Source organism: Atractosteus spatula, chromosome 7, assembly GCF_055471065.1.
Source record: "Atractosteus spatula isolate fAtrSpa1 chromosome 7, fAtrSpa1.hap1, whole genome shotgun sequence".
Lineage (NCBI taxonomy): Eukaryota > Metazoa > Chordata > Actinopteri > Semionotiformes > Lepisosteidae > Atractosteus > Atractosteus spatula.
This window is the reverse complement of record NC_142712.1, coordinates 17,217,736-17,236,580: the sequence shown is the minus strand read 5'-3', so window position 1 is coordinate 17,236,580 and position 18,845 is coordinate 17,217,736. Positions and strand designations below refer to the sequence as shown.

General features: G+C 37.3%; 1 protein-coding gene across 3 annotated transcripts in view; it reads left to right on the top strand.

Annotated features, from left to right (window-relative positions):
• LOC148830660 (tripartite motif-containing protein 3-like) overlaps positions 1 to 18,845 on the top strand; it is a 51,949-nt gene that overhangs the window by 16,546 nt on the left and 16,558 nt on the right. Inside the window, exons 1-5 of one of the 3 annotated variants that reach the window (XM_088922541.1) lie at positions 6,804 to 6,950; positions 15,009 to 15,190; positions 16,535 to 16,775; positions 17,607 to 17,758; positions 18,123 to 18,303. In XM_088922541.1, coding sequence (XP_088778667.1) covers positions 15,045 to 15,190; positions 16,535 to 16,775; positions 17,607 to 17,758; positions 18,123 to 18,303 — 720 coding nt within the window. In that variant the 5' untranslated portion in view covers positions 6,804 to 6,950; positions 15,009 to 15,044. Of the gene's footprint in view, positions 1 to 6,803; positions 6,951 to 7,055; positions 7,628 to 15,008; positions 15,191 to 16,534; positions 16,776 to 17,606; positions 17,759 to 18,122; positions 18,304 to 18,845 lie in introns of those variants that run through there. The other 2 variants (XM_088922543.1, XM_088922542.1) reach the window with 2 other exon arrangements.

The window sequence follows — 18,845 nt, the reverse complement described above, 5'->3', positions numbered from 1 at the left end:
TTTAGCATAAACTATACCTCAGTATCGATAAAAAAAAATGTATACTGTACATTCCGTGCCGTGAACTACAAGGGTGCACAATTAGTGCTCATATACTCCAATTGCTTCAATTAAGATTAAGATTCAATTAATAAGGAAACACCCTTCAGAAAATGTTATTATATTGTGAGACAAAGCACGTTGAAAACAAAGCCTTTGAAATATACAGAAAAAATATGGTAGAAAGCAAACCTACTAAAGTAAGTTAATGACAGGTTTTTATTGTGATATAATGGAATGTAAAGCATTTGCAGAGGTACAAGACTCCCCAACACTATAATATACTAAAACTGTAATGTTTTCACTTGTTTCACTCAGTTTTTAGGAGGATTTCCTGGCCCAACATACTGTACGCTCTTTAATTCCCTCACACAAATGAACTACAGTATGTGCCCTAGACTGGCACATTCCCACAGTTCACAGGGATTTGTAGGCCATGAAACTCACTGAGGTTTAACACCTTCAGCTAGGAGGCAGGTGTGCAATTATAAGACACACCCTGGAGTGCTTTGTGATAACTGTTACAGGAGCTTTAGTATTTGATTAATGTGAAGACTTTTAATGTTTAAATTAGAGTTAAACATTGATAAAGGGGAAGCAATTATTCTTAAGTAATTGGAAATATTGGTCTTAAAGGTAAATTCCAAGCAGTCATCCACCATCTTGTTTAGTAATTGTTTTTATGTCCTTTACATTTTTAATGCTTAAGTCATATGCTTTAATTCTCAGTAGGTTAACGATTTTTACTGATTTGCCTTATTACACAGTATGAAGTCAAAGCAGTTTACAATGAAGGGAATGATGCATTCTGAGACCTGGTGACCTTCCTGGTTATTTTTAGTCTTACAATGATTCAGTTATCCTAACCATTCCCACTTGGCTTGATCAGCCCCCTCCTCCATTTCACATTCACAGACCGGTGTGCTTTCAACCCCTTGGGCAGATCTCATTAAAGCTACCTAATGATTGAGGGGGATCAGCAGTTAGGCTTGTTAAAATGATCATGACAAGAAAACCAGTGGAGTATTTCATGAAAAAGGTTGTTTCTTCAATACTTTTGTTTTTCCAAAGCCAGCGCCCGCATTGAATGTGTCACTGCCCTTCTCTTGAATTAATTCCATCATGACATGTTGCATACGAGAGTGGGCAGAATTCCTTTTACTTAAAAGAAAGAAAACAATGCAATCTTTTTTTAAGCATTTCAAAGATCACCAAGCCTGGTCCTGAAGAGTACCAGTCATGATTCACATTTGTTCATTCCAGCTATGTTTTCAACTATTTAATTCAACCAGTTATTAGCTTCATCAGTCAGTCTAGATATAGATATTCAGTTATGTATTGAAAACATTCACAGTATAAAACCTGGTAGATTTGAGCTATCCAGTACAAGTATTGAGTACTAATGACCTATTCATTTATTGTCGTAAACCTTAATCTTAGGGTTTGGAGTCTTGGATGTGAGTCCAAGTATCCTTAACCTCAGGTTTGTAGAGTAATGTGGAAAGCTGAAAGTGTTGGATTTAATCCACTTATATGACCCCTGTTGTTTCAGTTTGAATTTTTCATTGTGTGGTTAAACAATGATTTCACGTAACAGCTGCTTCAGAAAAAAAATATTAATGTGATTAGCCAAGAAATAAACAGGGGAAGTAAATTGTTGTTACACCAGGTTGCAGATGAAGCATTGTGTAACGTTGATGCACTTCCATTGGTGTCTTAATTTAATTATCCCAATATCCCTTTAGGCTAGTAGTTCCTGGAGGAACAATGTGTCTGCTGGTTTTCATAGCAGCTGAGCTCTATCAAGGCATTGATGATTTGAGTGATCAGCTTGCTTGTTTTTATTTAACTTGTTTCTTCAATACGCCCTGATCAAGGGTACTGTTTCCACCAGCATTATGCAGCTTACTTCCTGTTATTTCTGACTAAACAGCACTTTAAAATTGATAAATGTATTTTTTAATAGGCACAGGTGCAGCACTGTGTGTATCAGATATTTCCAAATACATTACCTTTTCTAAAATGCTTTCTAAATGTGAACCTCATCAGAATATGATGTTTGAGTTTGTCAATTTATAAATTGGAATAATAGTAATTTTTTTTAACAAATTTGCATTTACATTGTGCATGTGTATAATAGTCTGAGTTTTAGCTTCAGCTGATTGGGCCTGACACTACATTTTAAAGTGAGCACATACTGTAATAGTTAAAAGCATGTGACTTAATAAGGTGAAGGCACTCATTGTTGTGCGTTTGCATTAAATTAAAGTGACCAAATATATTTGCTATAGAATCTATATTAATAATCATGATATAAAATACATGATATAATTAAGGACAGAAAAGCACACTATTATGAGTATGCCCAGCTTGAGCAATGGTAAATGTCTAGTTACTAGGTACTGGCATGATTGAAGGTAGTCAAATCTGTGATAGAAATTGTCTGGCAAGTAAAATGTTCTGCCTCAACAGTCAGCAGATTCATCCAGAGAAGCCAGCAAATGTGGATTGTTGCCACAGCAGTTTAGGACAATCGCATCTACAGTATTTGATTCATCTGCTGAATCATTAAGAGTTTTATGATGGGAAAGGGAATCTCCTTTGACACAAAAAATGCCATTTATGTGGATGAGAGCAACATTACTGCTACATTGATTGTCTTTGAGCTTTTTCATTCTTGCAGACTGGAAACATTTTTTAGCAAGACAATGCGAGATCTCACAGTGCAAGGTTTTCAATGACACAACTTCAAAAACATAATCTTCAGGTTTGAAGTCTTGGATGTGAGTCCAAAAGGATATCAACCAGCGACAATTGTAACTGGCCAAACTTTGCTATATGACTGAAGCTGCAATATGAAGAGTTCCTATCTCCTATCTGCCAGGATTTTGTTAATGCTCAGGGAGAATATCCCCAATACTGATTTTGTGTTAATCTAAACTGTTTTGTTCTGAAAATTAAGTTTGTTTACAATTTCTATAAATTTGTTTGTTAACATGTATGTTTTGACCTGAGTGCTATACTGCCTTTGCTTATCAATGTTACTGTATACAGATCTTATAGATCTTATTACAATCTAGGACATAAAGGCCTGCAGTACATTTATATTCTTTAAATAAAATTTAATTTAATGTCCTGCAATCTATTATTATATTGAGTAGTGCGTGTGTGTGTGTGTGTGTGTGTGTGTGTATATATGTATACACACTATATACCCATGTGGTTTTACTGGGAGCCTGAAGGCATATACTGCACTGTAGCTCATTCTGTGATTAAGCACTTGAAGACAAACTGCAGTATAATGAGTCAGAACCTGGAGCCCTACATCAACTCTGGCAATTCAAGTATGAAGCTTGTAAAAAGTTAGGAAATTTGTCTTAATAAAAAATTAATGGTAATGGAAAAGATTTGATTTAGTTCTATTAAATTTGGGTTTCAAAGCAAATAAAACCTGCTGATTTGCTAAAAAAAGTTAAGTTAAGATAAGATTAACCAGGACAGCAGCTGAAACCAGAATAGGTTTAATATGATATTAATAGGACTACAGACAAAGAAGAATATAGGGTAGTTAACGTTTAACTTTTAGTGATTTCTTAAAGTGCAGAAGAACCTTTTTGAAATACTGTAATTGTTTCAAAACCACTGGCAAAAAGGCATTATTTAACTTTCCTCATCATTCTGGTATTGAATTATAAAAAATTAAGTCTTGAGTTCTCCATATCCAGCATACTTCAACAAAATGTTAATTTCCCATTTTATGCTGACACTTAAGTTTAAGGTGGTTCTTGAACTTTTAACAGTGATAAGTAGATTGATTTATAGACTGTACATGTTGGAGATTTGTATCTTTTGTTTATCCTCAGCAACATAAACAAATTTCCAATATAGGCCACTCTGATTAGAAGGGTGACATCATATAGAAACTCTGCGTCTTGATTGAACACGGACTGGAAACGTTTGCACTGAATGCAAGAGTGTTCCATACATAGGGTGAGCAGACATCCCATAAATCACAGGAAAGTACTGTATTGAAGTTCTGTCCTGGGAATCCTCAGTTTTTGGAAGCATATTAGGCATTTGCCCCCTATTGAGAAATTGGTGAGGCCCATGCCAAGGAAATTGCAAAAAATGTGACGGGGAAGAAATACAACTCTTCCCCTGGCCCCCCAATTTTTGTTATGGAGATCCACCTCCCATTCTTCTGGCTAGCAAAAAAAAATCTAATCTTTCATTCTCATATTTGGGAAATATGGTTATCCTTTCCATCTAGAATCCCTCTAGATGAACCTCACAAATTTTCTTGAAAAGTCAGACTGCTTATTAAATTCTCTCCTGCTAGGATTCTGATTCTATGCAGATGGAATCTGGAGAAAAGGCTTTCCACTTCATATGTTATAAACCACCCAAAATATTTGGAATTGGAAGGTTTATCAGATGGATGATGGCTCCTCTGTATCATATTCACTTATTTTGTTTAAACATGTTGCTTAGCTTTCCAAATTTCCTTACTCATTTTATTATTTAATATGGTGATGGCCTTATCTATTAGCTATGCCAACATTTAAACAGTAGTTTTGGCTAAGTTTTCTACCACCCAGTGCGTACACAGACACTAAATATTTATTTTATCCTCCTTCATATCTTGCTAGGTATTTAACCAAGGACATTTCATTTTCCTCTCTAAAGAAGAATATACAGTATAGTACTTAAACAGTTCTTGAATAGAAATAAATTGTTAATGAGATCTAATTATTCACTTATTATCAAAACTTTTATTTCTCAGATCTGTATTAATTTGTTATTCCAATGTTTAAAAGATACCACAGTTAAAGTAACTAATCTATATGTAAATGTTAAATTATCAGTGTATTTGAATCTATTTAAAAAAACAGCACTTTAGATTTGTACTTAATCATATAAGCATTTTTATATGTCAGAAATAATGCATGACTTATTTATTTTTGCTGTTCACAGTACTTTTGTGATGAACACAACTGTCATGGCACTGTTATTTAAGCGATTCCATTAGTTTCAATCGCATTGTAATCCAAACTCTTGGCCAAGACATCCAGTGCTGAAAGAGAAAATGTGTTTTTTTAAGATGATTTCAAGGCTTGTGAACATTTCACAGAGGGGTGCTTGCTCATTCTTATATGAAGCTTGTAGCCACAGATTTCAAGATCTGAAACAATGCAAAAGGAGCATGAAGCACCTTGATTCTACTTACTATACCTGGAGAGAAAAAATTAAAGAATCAATTTAACAATTCTGTTGTTTCTGTGCAAGCTGTAGCTATGGATGTTGAATTACATTATCACTTGTTACTGAAAATATGGATGCTATTAATTATTGTGAGTTTTGTTCAATGCTCTATGTGATGTGAACTAGTATCCATGAGCTCTGCCAAACTGATTTCATTGTTTAACGTGCCTTGTTTGGAACCCACATTACCTGGCAGTTGAAAACCGATTGGAGTAATATATTAACTTATCAAGCTTGTTTGATTGGTGAGGAACTAACAAATGTACCCATAATTCAAGTACACCCAATATTTGTATGTTACACCTTTGATAGTATACCTTTATTTTGACCTAAAGTTTCTTTGATATTCATTAACGGACAACCATTACAGTTTACAGTATTTTTTTCTGTCCTGCAGGCAGTTTGGTCTCTTAAAAGTGAAATGTCCTCAGTCAAATTCAAACTTTAAAAAAAGAATCATTTGAGAAGACAATAAAGAGATTGATGGATTTGACCTCTTTATGACATCTGTTATAATTCCTGTAAGATCAGCTGAGTGTTAATGTTAAATTAGAATACAGTCCTCATCTAATAATACAATTTTTTTAATTTATCTTTAAACATCTCTTGAAACTCAAAGTGAAAGCCTGTCTGAAAATGAAAATTAATAAAAAGATAGCTGTCCCTTTACTCAATTTTAACCAGGTATTAAAGTAAACTTGGGAATTCTGAGCCCTAAATATCAGAAATAAATGTTAATTTTGCTGACTTAATTACCAGTATTATATCTATATTATAACTTCTTGGATGTTATTCATCCAAGCAAGTCTTTGTGAAACAATATTCTGGTTCCAATTTAACAATAAGTCAGTTCCTTCATTTTCACGTTTCACACAAAAAGAAACCTCAATGTTTGGAGATTGTAAATTTGTCTTCTACACTTCGGAGTAAAGGTTTTCAGGATTAGTCTTTAATCCATGATATAAGATGGTCTGATTTCAAGCATGACTTGACCCTTATTAATTTCTCCTGCATTGAAATGAATGGCAGAGCTTCCATTATCCAACATTTAATGACTGGTTTGTTTTCTACACATGTATGTTTAGTTTATGGTTGAATTGAGCATTAAATCTGCTACAAGTAAAGGCAGAAGCACCAGCTGCTTAAAGGAAAAGGTCCTTTGAGTATAGGAGGGGTCTGTGATTTGAACAGGCCAAGTGAGCCTTGTTTTCTCTCAGCCTCCCTCAGAGCAGAACAGCATTGCATTATTTTCCAGTGAGATAAGAGAACTGAGGCACACCATGTTTTAGAAGCAGGCTCCGCTTTTCAGGCAGCCTATTGTAGCAGAGAAACGGGGAGGAGTTGTGGGAGTGACTGGGACATTTAGAAAAGCAGCACAAACAGAAACAGGCAGCCCAGAAGGCGGAGCCTGTCAGCCGGGGTCCTGCCTGGTGCAGCCTGACGTCACTGCTCAGCTGTTCTCATTCAGAGTGTGAAGCAGTGTTAGGAAGGAGGGGGGCTGGGGTGTGTGTATGGGGGAGAGATAGCTGACGGCTAGGGGGTGTGGGTAGTGAAAGGGAGCTGCAGTGTTCCTTAGTCACTGCCTGGGCCCTGTAATCTGCTGACAGGAAACAACAATGGGGGCTGCCTGATCCCAGTCCTTGCCTGCTGTAAGTGTTTTTCCTGACGAGCTGCTGTGTGTCTGTGTGCCTTGGTGTGGCTGTGAAAAAATCTCTTTACCATGCTGCTACATGGCCGCGTGTTTGTGTGTGTGTGTGCTGCCTCTGTGATTGTGCGTTCAGTAAGAGCACTGGGCTGTGACTGGAGCTGGAAAGGAATGCCATTGTTACTGTTCCTCTTTGCTGAGGCTTGATCTTAGGCAATCGTCTAGTGAGACAGGCTAATTTTAGGTCTTGTTTTGTGCTTTACAATATGGAAATGCCATGTTTAATTCCAGTCCTGTTATTTTTTTTATCTGCTGGTTGAATCTTAAGGAGGGCAGGAAGAATTCGGGAGTGCCATTTTAAGGTTTTCTCATTTTCTCCCAGCTAATGGCTCGACGGTGCTGGCTGGGTCTGTAATGTCAGGGCATGGATCAGCCAGCTGTTTTCTGAGCTTGTGAGCAGGCTGCTTTTGGAAAGAGCCGCCCACTGCAGTCCTCCCTGGGCAGGGGAGCTTCCCTGAACTGTGTAATGCCTCATCAAAAGGCTCTAATGGAGAGGTCTGGGGCTGGCAGGATCATGGGGGTGGCTTTGGAGTCTGCATTATAAAGAAGTGGTAATGAGAAAGACTGGACGCTGATGTACTATATATTAAGCCGTTTGGATGGAGATTCCAGCAGAATGAGGTGAGGACATTAGTGTTCCGCTGTCATAGAGAGGTATGTTTTATTTTTACAGTTATTTCATTTTACTATGAGGCTGTGGCCTAGTTAACAAGGGCCTTCCTTCAGAGTTTGTAAAGGCTTGGCGTCTGTGTGGGGATGTGGCTGTAAGCTATTATTCATACATAATTTTTAAGCAGAGTGCTTGTAACCCAGGCAACCCCAGGTGAAAGGCTACAAGCATCAGTGTGTCAACCTCTTGGGGCACCTAAACATCCACCCTTTAAAAGGCATTTTGTTTTCTTATGCACCTGTGATTCTCTACAGAGTTCCTTTATGATCAGTTTGCCTTGCTTTCTATTAGCCCTAACAACCCTGTTATTTTCAAAGACTTAAAGCCTGTTCTGTTCGTGCTCCCACGAGGTATACTGTACTTCCTTGAGGTAATCTCCATTTGCCATTTGTCATTCTCCAACCTGTAATTGTATTAAATCATTGTTTTGGCTGTGGCTATTGTTTGTTCTTTTGTTGTACCCATTTCTAGAATGGCTTCCCATATCTAACCAGGCAAGGTCTCTTAAGGATGTTTAAACAGTTTAATTGTACATTTTATTTAATACATTTTTCACTTTGTTCATAGCTGAGATTCAAATATAGACTGTGGCACATCAGCTCTGTAAAGTTCTTTATTTTTTTCGGTTTTGGTATCTGTTAACCACATTGCTTATTAGCTCTGGCCTTTTCCTGTATATTTATATCTGTATACGGTATCTGTTTATCTTCTAATAATAGTCCTGTGTTTTTAGAAAAGCTGCTGTACACCAAATAGTGACACCCTAAAATATTGTTTCTTAACTCTTGTCCTTGGGCTCGGCTGTCCACAAAGTTTAAATTGATTCAGATATTGTTAAATGGAGTCAATTAATCACTTCTCCGTGGTTTATATAATGGTAAGTTAAAGAAATCTCAAAAACCCTGCCAGACTGCAGTCAGAGGACTTGATTCTCGACCTGATACTGTACAGGTATGAAAACCAATAGGAAGGGCAACACTTACACAGTTGGGAAAAGCTCATTGTAAAGGAGGTGTTTTGGTCTTAAAAGTGGACCAGAAAAACGCACTTCCTGCATTCCTCCCACTCCCATTTTTATCTGACATATTTTACTTTATGAAACTATTCCTAACAAGAAAAGTGGGACAAGGAGTATTCAGTTAACTTTAATCTTCATCTCCAAAATATTTTAGTCTAACCTGTGGCAATAGCCTTTGGCTTGTTTCTGGACAGCTTTGTTCTGCTTGGAAAACACAGGGTAATTGGCAGCATTTGAAGCATGTCGCTAGATTTCAATCACCTTTCTCTCTCCATTGCACCCGAGATTATAGTCATTCATTCCTGTGTTTCCACTGTTCCACCACTGCTCGTGTAAGGCAAGTACACATGGGAAGACACTTCCTCTGCAGCAATAAATGTGTTCAATGCATCTACTGTAGATGTGTTGCAATTCTTGAAATTCAGTTGACCTCTATATTCAAACAGGAATAAAAATGGTTTCTCGGGGGCTTATTTTAGCCATTGGGACTTTGTAAATGAAAATACAAAGAAGTAAAATACATAAAATTGGTGAAATTGATAAAATATACAAACCAACATGTTAGGTCAGGGTTATTGGCATGTTTCATAAAATTCATTTCAGTTTATATAAACAAGAAATGAGTTATCTTTTATATTTTATGTACCAATTTAAGTGAGTGGAAATTAGTAAGTACAACATTAATAATTTACAAGCCAGCTTTAGACCAGGTTTGTTCCACAATATTCACTCCATTATAACCATTAGCTAGACCTTGGTTGCAGGTTTTATGATAGAAAGATCAAGTATGGGGGTTTGCATCCTTCCCTAAATGAGCTTGCTCATTCAATTTTGCATACACGGAAAGTCTACTTTAAAAAAAAATACACTGTACATTTGCTGAGATTTGCACTATTGGGATGAGCAAATACTATTGGAAACCCAAGTGAGAGAATGAGGATTGTACTGTGGTCTGTTATCAACAGACGCGATGGATTTCAGATTCTCCACGCTCTCTGTGAATTGTAAAGAATCGTACTTTTGGACAGAAAGGGTGAAATTAAAATGGTGGTCTTGAGAGGATATGTTATCGGACAGGCCTACCTTGTGGTAAGGACAGAGATTGTAGAGCTTTTTTTTTTTCACAACATGGTTTTCCATTCACATGTGACTAGGAGTACTGTCACTACCAGCGGTGTCGCCATACCTCAGCACTTTCCTGGTCAGCAGTCTCATTTAATCTGGCCATCTGACCTTCAAGATTAGCTTGGACATTGCTGGCAGTTTCTTCTCTTTATGAGCAGCTACAGTAGCACCACTACTTGTCCAGAAACTAGTCAGAATATCATAGACATTCACTCATGCTTATTTCATTATTTTCAAAATTTACAGATCATCAGTTAATTTGTTCTCAAAAGCAAAATAAGAGTGAGGTAATCACAGACAGTGTAGCCACAGTATTTGTCAGTAAAGAAATATAAAAGTAGTGAACAATGGATGTTATAATGATTTGTACAAAATAATAAAGAGGATGCATTTATTTTTAGAACGCAGACTAAAGTTCTGCATATTACACTATTATGTATACTTGCAGTTAATAATAGATAACAGTTGTTTTATACTTAGATTCACACTCTCCCTGAAAAAGATAGCAGTAAAAAAGGAATGTAAACCAAACGTTTATATTTATTGAGTGATATTGTTCATAGAATGGTTTGCAAAGAGTATGATCTATATTTTTATTTGTGACAGGAGCTGTATACAGGTATTTTTATATAATAAAAAATGGTCCTGGTAAATAATTATATTCATGTACAATGACTAGTTTTAAGTGACAGATTGAATAATCCTAATAAAACAAAATAGTGTGACAGAGAATGCTGTCTAGTGGGGAATTTTACTTAGGCATTTCTGCATTTAAATGACAACAGATCTTAACAGATAGCTACTGGACGGCTGTAAACATTTTGCTTTTTACAGTTTGAACAAGATGGAAAAACTCTCTCTCTATATACATTGCTGTCACAATTCATAGTCTTTAGGAAACAAATACCATATAGATAACTGAGTGAAAATTTTCCTTAACTGTCCAAATATACTCAGCCTTTTTTCAAATACAGACAAAACATTTTCCTGTCACAAAAATGTATATTGGTGTTAAGAGTGAGAATCATAGACCCTCAGACAACATGTCGATTTGGAGATCTGCAGAGATAAAGATTAAGGAGGAAAACAGTTGAGAAGAGATTATGAGAAGTGGAAGTCTCTGTATCTGAATTTTATTATAAAAGGGAATTTCTGTAGAAACACTGCACCAGGTCAAACACTGGAGAGAAATTGGCTTTGCACAACTCTGTAATATTTGGTTTCCTTTCAGAATTAATTATGTCCCTTTATGTGCAAGGCAGTGAAACCTTGGTGGTACATAAGCACTGTTAGACTTCAGATGTTATCAGGCTTTTAAGGTTTGACTTGGCTGTTGCTGGATGCCTGCTGAGCAAACAGATTTAGAAAACAGAACCACTGGCTGATGTGGTGAGGCAGACAACGTGATGACTCACACTGTATGATAAGACAGGGGAGTGACATTACTGAATTTACATTTTGTGCACTTTACTGTATGTACTGTAAGAAGGCTGGCTATACAGTACATATTTGTTGCTCTGGGTTTTGTCAGCACTCATTAGTATCTAGGAAGGACTTTGAAGATAAGGATTATATACAGTATGACTAAATAACCAAGCTTCTTCATGTAGAGAGCTGATTAACTGTAACAATTTCCCACAGACCAGTTATTTTAATAAGTGTTTCCAAGATGAGCTGTCTGCCTTCACAGAAAGAAGGCACTGTATAAGGAAGTCTTATCTCTTTAATTCTACTGCTTTACAGCAACACCATTTTATCATATAAAACAGCCATTAAATTCAATTAAGTACAAGGTAAAAAACAGACTACAGACTAAGAGCTTGTGCTTTAAAATAACATACCTGTGTACAGAACAACATATCATACTTTCCTATATATTGGTAATGCCTTCTATAAAAGCATGTTACTATCCAACTATTGACTTTTCAAAGCATTGATATAAGTAGCTAATAAAAACATGATTTGGTCTTTTTAAAAGGGATAGGAAGAGATTCAGAGGGCTGAGCCTGTGCTTTGCTTCCATTGCTGTACATAGTTGTGGATTAATTGATTTGAAATATTGAATTGTTTAATGTCTTCAGTAAGACATTTAATAAATCAATACTAGCATATATCTAATATGTCAGATAAATGCTATGGTTACGTATTAAATGGGTATGTTGAAGTGAAAGGCGGTCTGGGCCTTTAAGAGTGAGTGCAAGAAGGAAAAAGCAAGAAACTGTGGTTTAAGACTGAAACTGGATCACTGACACTGCAGGCAAGCTAATTACCAGATTATTAAAGGCCTGGACTGCCTAGAAATATATTAACAAGCTCCTTTGTGCATCCTTGGAACTGTAGTGAAGAACAATGCTCATTACAGCATCATTAGTGCTGAAGAATTGTAATTGTTATATTATTTAAGGTACTGTTAAGGACTTAGAATATGTGTTGGCTGAAACAACATACAGTACTGTAAATATTCCAGGCTGACCATAATTGCCAGTCTGATGGCAAAACTAACAAGAGTGGAAAATTCAGTCCGGAAAATCCATTGCGATCACCAATTTAATTGAGTGTGGCCTATCATTTCACCACTACTGTAGTTGTGATTAAAGCTTTGCCAGTCTCTTTCATCTGTACCCCAGTTATTGAGAGAACAATGTCATGTTATGTGCATAACATAACAATTAAACAATGCCTTGCTCCATGTTTTAGGACAAATTGGAAAATTTAAACTGTCAAAGTTTTTGCTTTGTTGAAAATGTGTATAGGCGGTGAGAGTGATTTAAAAAAAACAAACGCTGTCTACATTTGCAAAGTGTTGCTGATGTTTTTATAACATTCCTTGTGACGCGACTACTACAAGTCCCTTGTGAATATGACAGCCCATGAAATATCAGCTTTTGAAGGTTCATATGTCATTCAGATCACATGGTGGTGAAGGAAAAAATAAAAGAATTGGTACTTCTATATGGTCCAAAATGTTCATAGTTGGAAAAGGGTGTCTTAAGTGTTTTTTTAATCAAAATGAGATGCTCCCATTTTATTGTTGTTTGTATCATGTCAAAGCATCATAACCAACAATCCTGGATCTGACGTTTGCATATCTGCAGAAAAGGTGACAGCTGTGCAAATATGCGAAAAGTATTTAATCTGTTATTGGCCAGCTGCTGCAGAAAACATGTATAATACACTGCAGTGGTACAGTCCAATTTATTATGGTTTCAAAACTGTAAAAGGCAAATGGGCTGTAAGAGTAAAAAATTAAAAGCAATAAAGCATTACTAGAATATTGTGGCTGAATTTAGTGCACTTTCATTTTCTCTTCATAACACCCTGGTATATCGGATTTGCCATTATGAATATTTCTGAACTTAAGAATTACCAAGAAGGAATACATTTACACTGCTTCCATTATCACTGAGTGCTACTCCATCACATCTAATAATCACATCTAATTATGTTACATTACAGCTTAACCTACTGTGTACATAACAGCAGAATATGTGATATGAAGTACATCAGTGTACTTTGTTCTGAGTTTGATGTATTGATTTTGCTTAAAGTACACCTACATGTGTACATTTTTCTTCATTTTAAAGCTTTTCATGTGGGGTTTTTGTCCATTTTTGTAGAAAGTTACAGGCTTTCCAGATGCTGAGGGAGTTGTGAAAAATACCTTACAAATTTGAGAAGATTTTAAATTATGCCCAAATTTAAAAATCACTTGCTAAATATTATTCATAGAAGACTTTACTCTGCAGTATTTATACAGCGCTCTTTGTGTGTGTGCGCAGTATAACCAAGGTTTAAGGTCTTAAGTCTTGTTCCTTTGTCATCAGAAGTCTTTCACAAACCTTTTTCACTTAAAATGTACTAAAAGCAGTTAAAAAATGTTATTTTATTTAATGATATACATACAGTATACTGCTGTGACCTTTACCAGGATAAACACCAATGCTTGAAAGAACCTTGCTTGGCATTGTAATTTGTTTCTTAGTCTCAAAGTTCTTGGATCCTGAACTTGATTGTGGCCCTTGCTGCCTTCTGTGTGGAGTTTGCAAGGTCTTTCCAGGCATGTGTTGGCTTTCACCAGGTACTCTGGTATCCTCCTACCTCCCATAGACATGCTGACTAGGTTTGTTGGTGTACCTATTGGTGTGCATATGTGGGTGTGATCTGGAATGGACAGTCATCCTGTTTGGGGTTTAACCCTGCCTTGCACCCTAGGGCCTGAGGTTGTCACAACCCTTTCCAGGTTGAAACCAAGGTTCAACTAGTAACGGCGCTTGCCTGAGCATTGTAATCATGGATTCAAATCTGAGTCGTGTCATTGGCCAACTGTGACCACAATTCCCCAAGCAGGAAGGTTGGACCTTCCAAAACCTTGCAGGCATGAGGTTCTGTTGGTGAGCTATGTGCCTGTTGTTCAGTTGGTGCAGAACATCTGCTATACAGTTGTATTACCTAAAAGATAAGTTGTTTGAAGGTAGGCGAGTGGGAGGACTCTCTTTATTACTTCCTCCTTCTCCCCTGTGTGCAGTCATAGGGTTTGTAGCTGTGAGCCAAGAAATGAAAATGTTTTAAGAAAAGATCTTCTCAGTACTCCATTCAGAAAGCAGAAAGCATCTTGGCTATTCAGGAACACCTATAAAAAACCATATATGCTCTAAAATGTCCTTGCCCATGAAAGATATATGTCATCTTGGCCACCAATGATTGTGCGTTTCTGGTATTAAAGTTAATTTTGCTTAACTTAAATGAAGCATTATAAACAAAAACGTGACAATTAAATAATTCACTCTTTGTATATAAGTACAGTATATGTTATGAAAGCTATTAGCATTTGTTTTGTGAGCTTGAGTAAATCACAGCTTTGGAAAATAAAGAAAATGGTGAATGCAACCATGATCAGACTTGACTAGAAGAAATAAAATAAAAACCCATTTACAAATCAAATACAAAACAAGCACGGGGCTTTTTCTTTGCTTTTCCAGCCCAAGGAAAAATGGCTTTGAGATGTAATTAAATCACCATTATGTAATGAAGCTGATTTCTAAATATACCACTTCAAGGAGCAATTTTGCTAGTTGTACTGTACTTAGATCACATACTGGGAAATCGCAGTTATTTTTGTGTAAATATGGATTTTGGTTTCTTAATTGTAGTTTCCCTGAATTGAATTGTCTGTGTGGGCTACCTCACAGGTTAACTGCTGCCTGTCCCTGTGGCGCCCTCTTTGAATGTCGGTTACCATGGCGAAGCGCGAGTCTAACAGCAGCAGCCCTGTTGTCCGGCAAATAGACAAGCAGTTCCTGGTGTGTAGCATCTGTCTGGACCACTATCACAATCCCAAAGTCCTGCCCTGCCTGCATACCTTCTGCGAAAGGTAAGTGAGTCACCCATTAGAAAAACACTTCTGTCATATATCTGTCAACAACAGTGGATAGGCCATGTGGAGTAGTCTGGATCTCTGCACCTATCCAATAACTCAGGATTGGTCTTGAAATATCATCAAATTAGAGAGAATTTTTTCATGCTGGTCAGTGCTGCTCTTTCCTTTTTCTTGTCTTAAAGCTTTTAAGGGCAGGTGAAATTGTAAAAATGAACTTTGTTAAAATGAGCCATATAAAATTTGTCCTTGATTTTTTTTAAAAGAAGTGCGTTGGAAGTTGTGGATTTGTCTTACGCTACTTCCTAAAATTTCCAATGACGGAACCCATCTTTCTGCATACAAATGATTTGATTTTGACTCTCAAATTTGACATTTTACAACAACAAACAAAATAGGATTAATTTATTTTTTAAAGGAGGTGACTTTTAGCACTTGGCATATTAGTTATATACAGTTAATTGTGACTGAAAATCATTAAATTACACTGCTCATAGAGATCCCATATTCTTGTATTAAAAGGTTATATGAAAGGCATGTTTTTGCATTCATGCAATTTGTTTCACTGCACAGTTATAGAGAAAGGGTTGCTATTCTCTTAACTTTGATACTGCATGACATACTACTTCTTGCTATACTATGAAGTTATCAGTAAACTATTTAGAGCATGGTGAATGCATTGTTGATAATACAATAAGATTTGAAGCCTCCAGCCATTTCAACTGCTCTGATTCATCCACAGACAAGAATCCTCAGACACGCATTGTGCTATTCAAAGGCGGCCTCTTTTGAGATCATTACATTAACATACATAATTCACGCTGTAAACCATTGTTTATCTAAATATTTGATATCTCTTGGATGTTTTTTTATTTTCTACCTCTATTAAAGTTTACCTGTAAATGATAAATAATTTAACAGTGTGGGGCTATGATTTTTGTCTGTATTTATTCCATGTAGCTGCAATAAAAATAATAGATAGTGATATATAGTAAAGTTTTCAAACCAAGGTTGTGTGAGTCTAGGCATGCAAGCCAAAATATTTGTATCATCAGTATTTGGGCACTAAAATTCACAGAAAAATGTGTATGCCACAGCTTTTGTTGGTAGAAAGATACTGTAACAAAACTGTTGAGAACAAATTTGGAAATGATGGTTGAAGAATCAAATGTTATGACAAACAATAAAGTGATATACAGTAAATATACTGTATATTTGTAGTAATCAGTAGCAAAGACTTCTGTAGACACTACATTAAAATTCTCTGTGGAGTCTTACAAGCAATTGAATGCTGCATATTGTACTCAAGGTCCCTTGTCTCTTTCTTGCTGGTCTCTGCAGGTGTCTTCAGAACTACATCCCGCCCCAATCCCTGACTCTGTCCTGCCCAGTGTGCCGACAGACCTCCATCCTGCCTGAGAAAGGGGTCGCTGCCTTGCAGAACAACTTTTTCATCACCAACCTGATGGAGGTCCTGCAGCGAGACCCAGAGTGTGCCAGGCCCGAGGCCTGCAGCGTGCTGGAGTCCGTCAGTGCTGCAGCAGCTGGCAAGCCCCTGTCCTGCCCCAACCACGAGGGCAAGGTACCCCACTGCCTCTGGGGGTAGGGACGAGGGGTGGATAGAGGGGACACTAGGATATAGACCTTTTCAAAGAGGGTCAAAGCATGGAGACGTGCAATGCCAAGCACAGGCCTGAAACAGAAATTCAGCTAAGCTTGCTGAATTGTAGGGCCTCTTTTTTGTCTAATGTTACTTAAAATCTTAATTTTCACTTGTTTTCTTTTTCTGGGACTGCCTCACCCAAAACAAATGGAGGTTCTGGATTTTGTGAGGAAAAAAATACATTAATGTTGTTATTGTTTCATACCATATTGTACAACAAAGTTGTGTGAAAACCTGGGGGGTAAAAACATGCAGGACATCAGCTAAGAATAATCTGATGCTAAAAAACACATTTGCTTTAGGAAAAGAGTACTTAAGGAAATCTTAATGCCTGATTACAACAGCATACAGGTGAGAAAATATAATGACCAAACCAAAACCTGGTGACAGGCTCTTCTGTGTATATCTTGACAGAATAAATTCCAGTTCTCGGTGAGAGGATTAAGAACAATTTTCCACCAGTATGTCTGCACCACTAGATCTTTGTATATGGAAACAACTTGAAAAATGTGCCCTGCACAGTTGACATTATTGCTGAGCAGCTCTGACTACAAAAGGGAATTAATGTGCTCTAGCAGCACAAAGAAGCAAATGGCTCCGCAGGGAGCAACATGTAACTCAGGAGCACACATATTATGATTTAAGATTGTGGAAAATAAATATGTGACTCTTGTCTTTCTATTAAAAGTAAAAAAAGAAGTCGCTCGAGGTGTAGCATGACTTGGCGTGGCTCTCTGGTTTGCCTCTCAGGTTATGGAGTTCTACTGCGAGTCGTGCGAGACTGCAATGTGCCTGGAATGCACGGAGGGGGAGCACAGGGAGCACGTGACTGTTCCTCTGCGTGACGTTCTAGAGCAGCACAAGGCGGCACTGAAGAACCAACTGGATGCCATTCGGAACAGGTGCTGTACTGAACTTGCCAGCAGCAGGTTGAAATCCCATGCATGCGTTATGAATTGCTAAGCAAAACTGAGCTGTTGCAGAATTTCCGCTGAGAGAGTTGAGTATTTGCTACACCTTTTTAATGGAATTTGTCTGTTTTGGTACTGGAATTGGCTTCTTTTTAAGGAAATCGCTGGCTAAAGGAAGCAAAAAGGGGTGACACAATGATTGGTTTAGGTATTATGTTGGCTTAGTGGGATATGTTGCTTTAAGAAATGCATTCTGGTTTGAAACCAGCAGTTGGGTCTTACTGAAAGCCAGCCACCCCAGAGACACTGTCCATCTGGTACCTGGCTCACACCCTTCCTTCCTTCCCCCCCTCAGGCTCCCCCAGCTGACAGCGGCCATCGAGCTGGTGAATGAGATCTCAAAGCAGCTGACCGAGCGCAAGAACGAAGCGGTGAGCGAAATCAGCAGCACCTTTGAGGAGCTGGAGAGAGCACTGCACCTCCGCAAGAACGCCCTCATCACAGACCTAGAGAGCATCTGCAGTGCCAAGCAGAAGGTCAACCTTTTCCTTTTTTGCTTTATGCTCAGTCTTCACTAGGGCCATCCTGTTTTTTACAACTCTAAGTGTATCTTGTATCTCTAAAGTGTCCCTTTATATCACATTCATAATTACTGTTATGAGCCTGTCAATGTTTTATTGACCGTGTGCACCTCTGGTAACTATGTTAAGACATGCGTCACTGACATATAACAGGTAGAGCTCACCTCTCAGCAGTTGTGAATTGAAGAGTATGGCTGCGATTTAAGCCACTCTCTGTACTCAAAACCCCATTGCTGGTATATTTTTTTCTTATGATTGTGGAATCTAACCACTGTAAATGGAAATCCTAGAAATCTGTCAAGCCCAGCAAATTCTTTTATATTTTGAAAATTGTTGCCGATTTCAATGTGAAACTTTTTGAACATAGATTGGAAGGAGCATGTAGTCAGGAATGTTAAAATGCATTAAATTTTAAATTAATGTATTTTTTTGTTTTATAAAATGTGGTCATCCGCTAAAACAGATGGCATCAACAAGCGTACAGTTCTGAAGCTTTT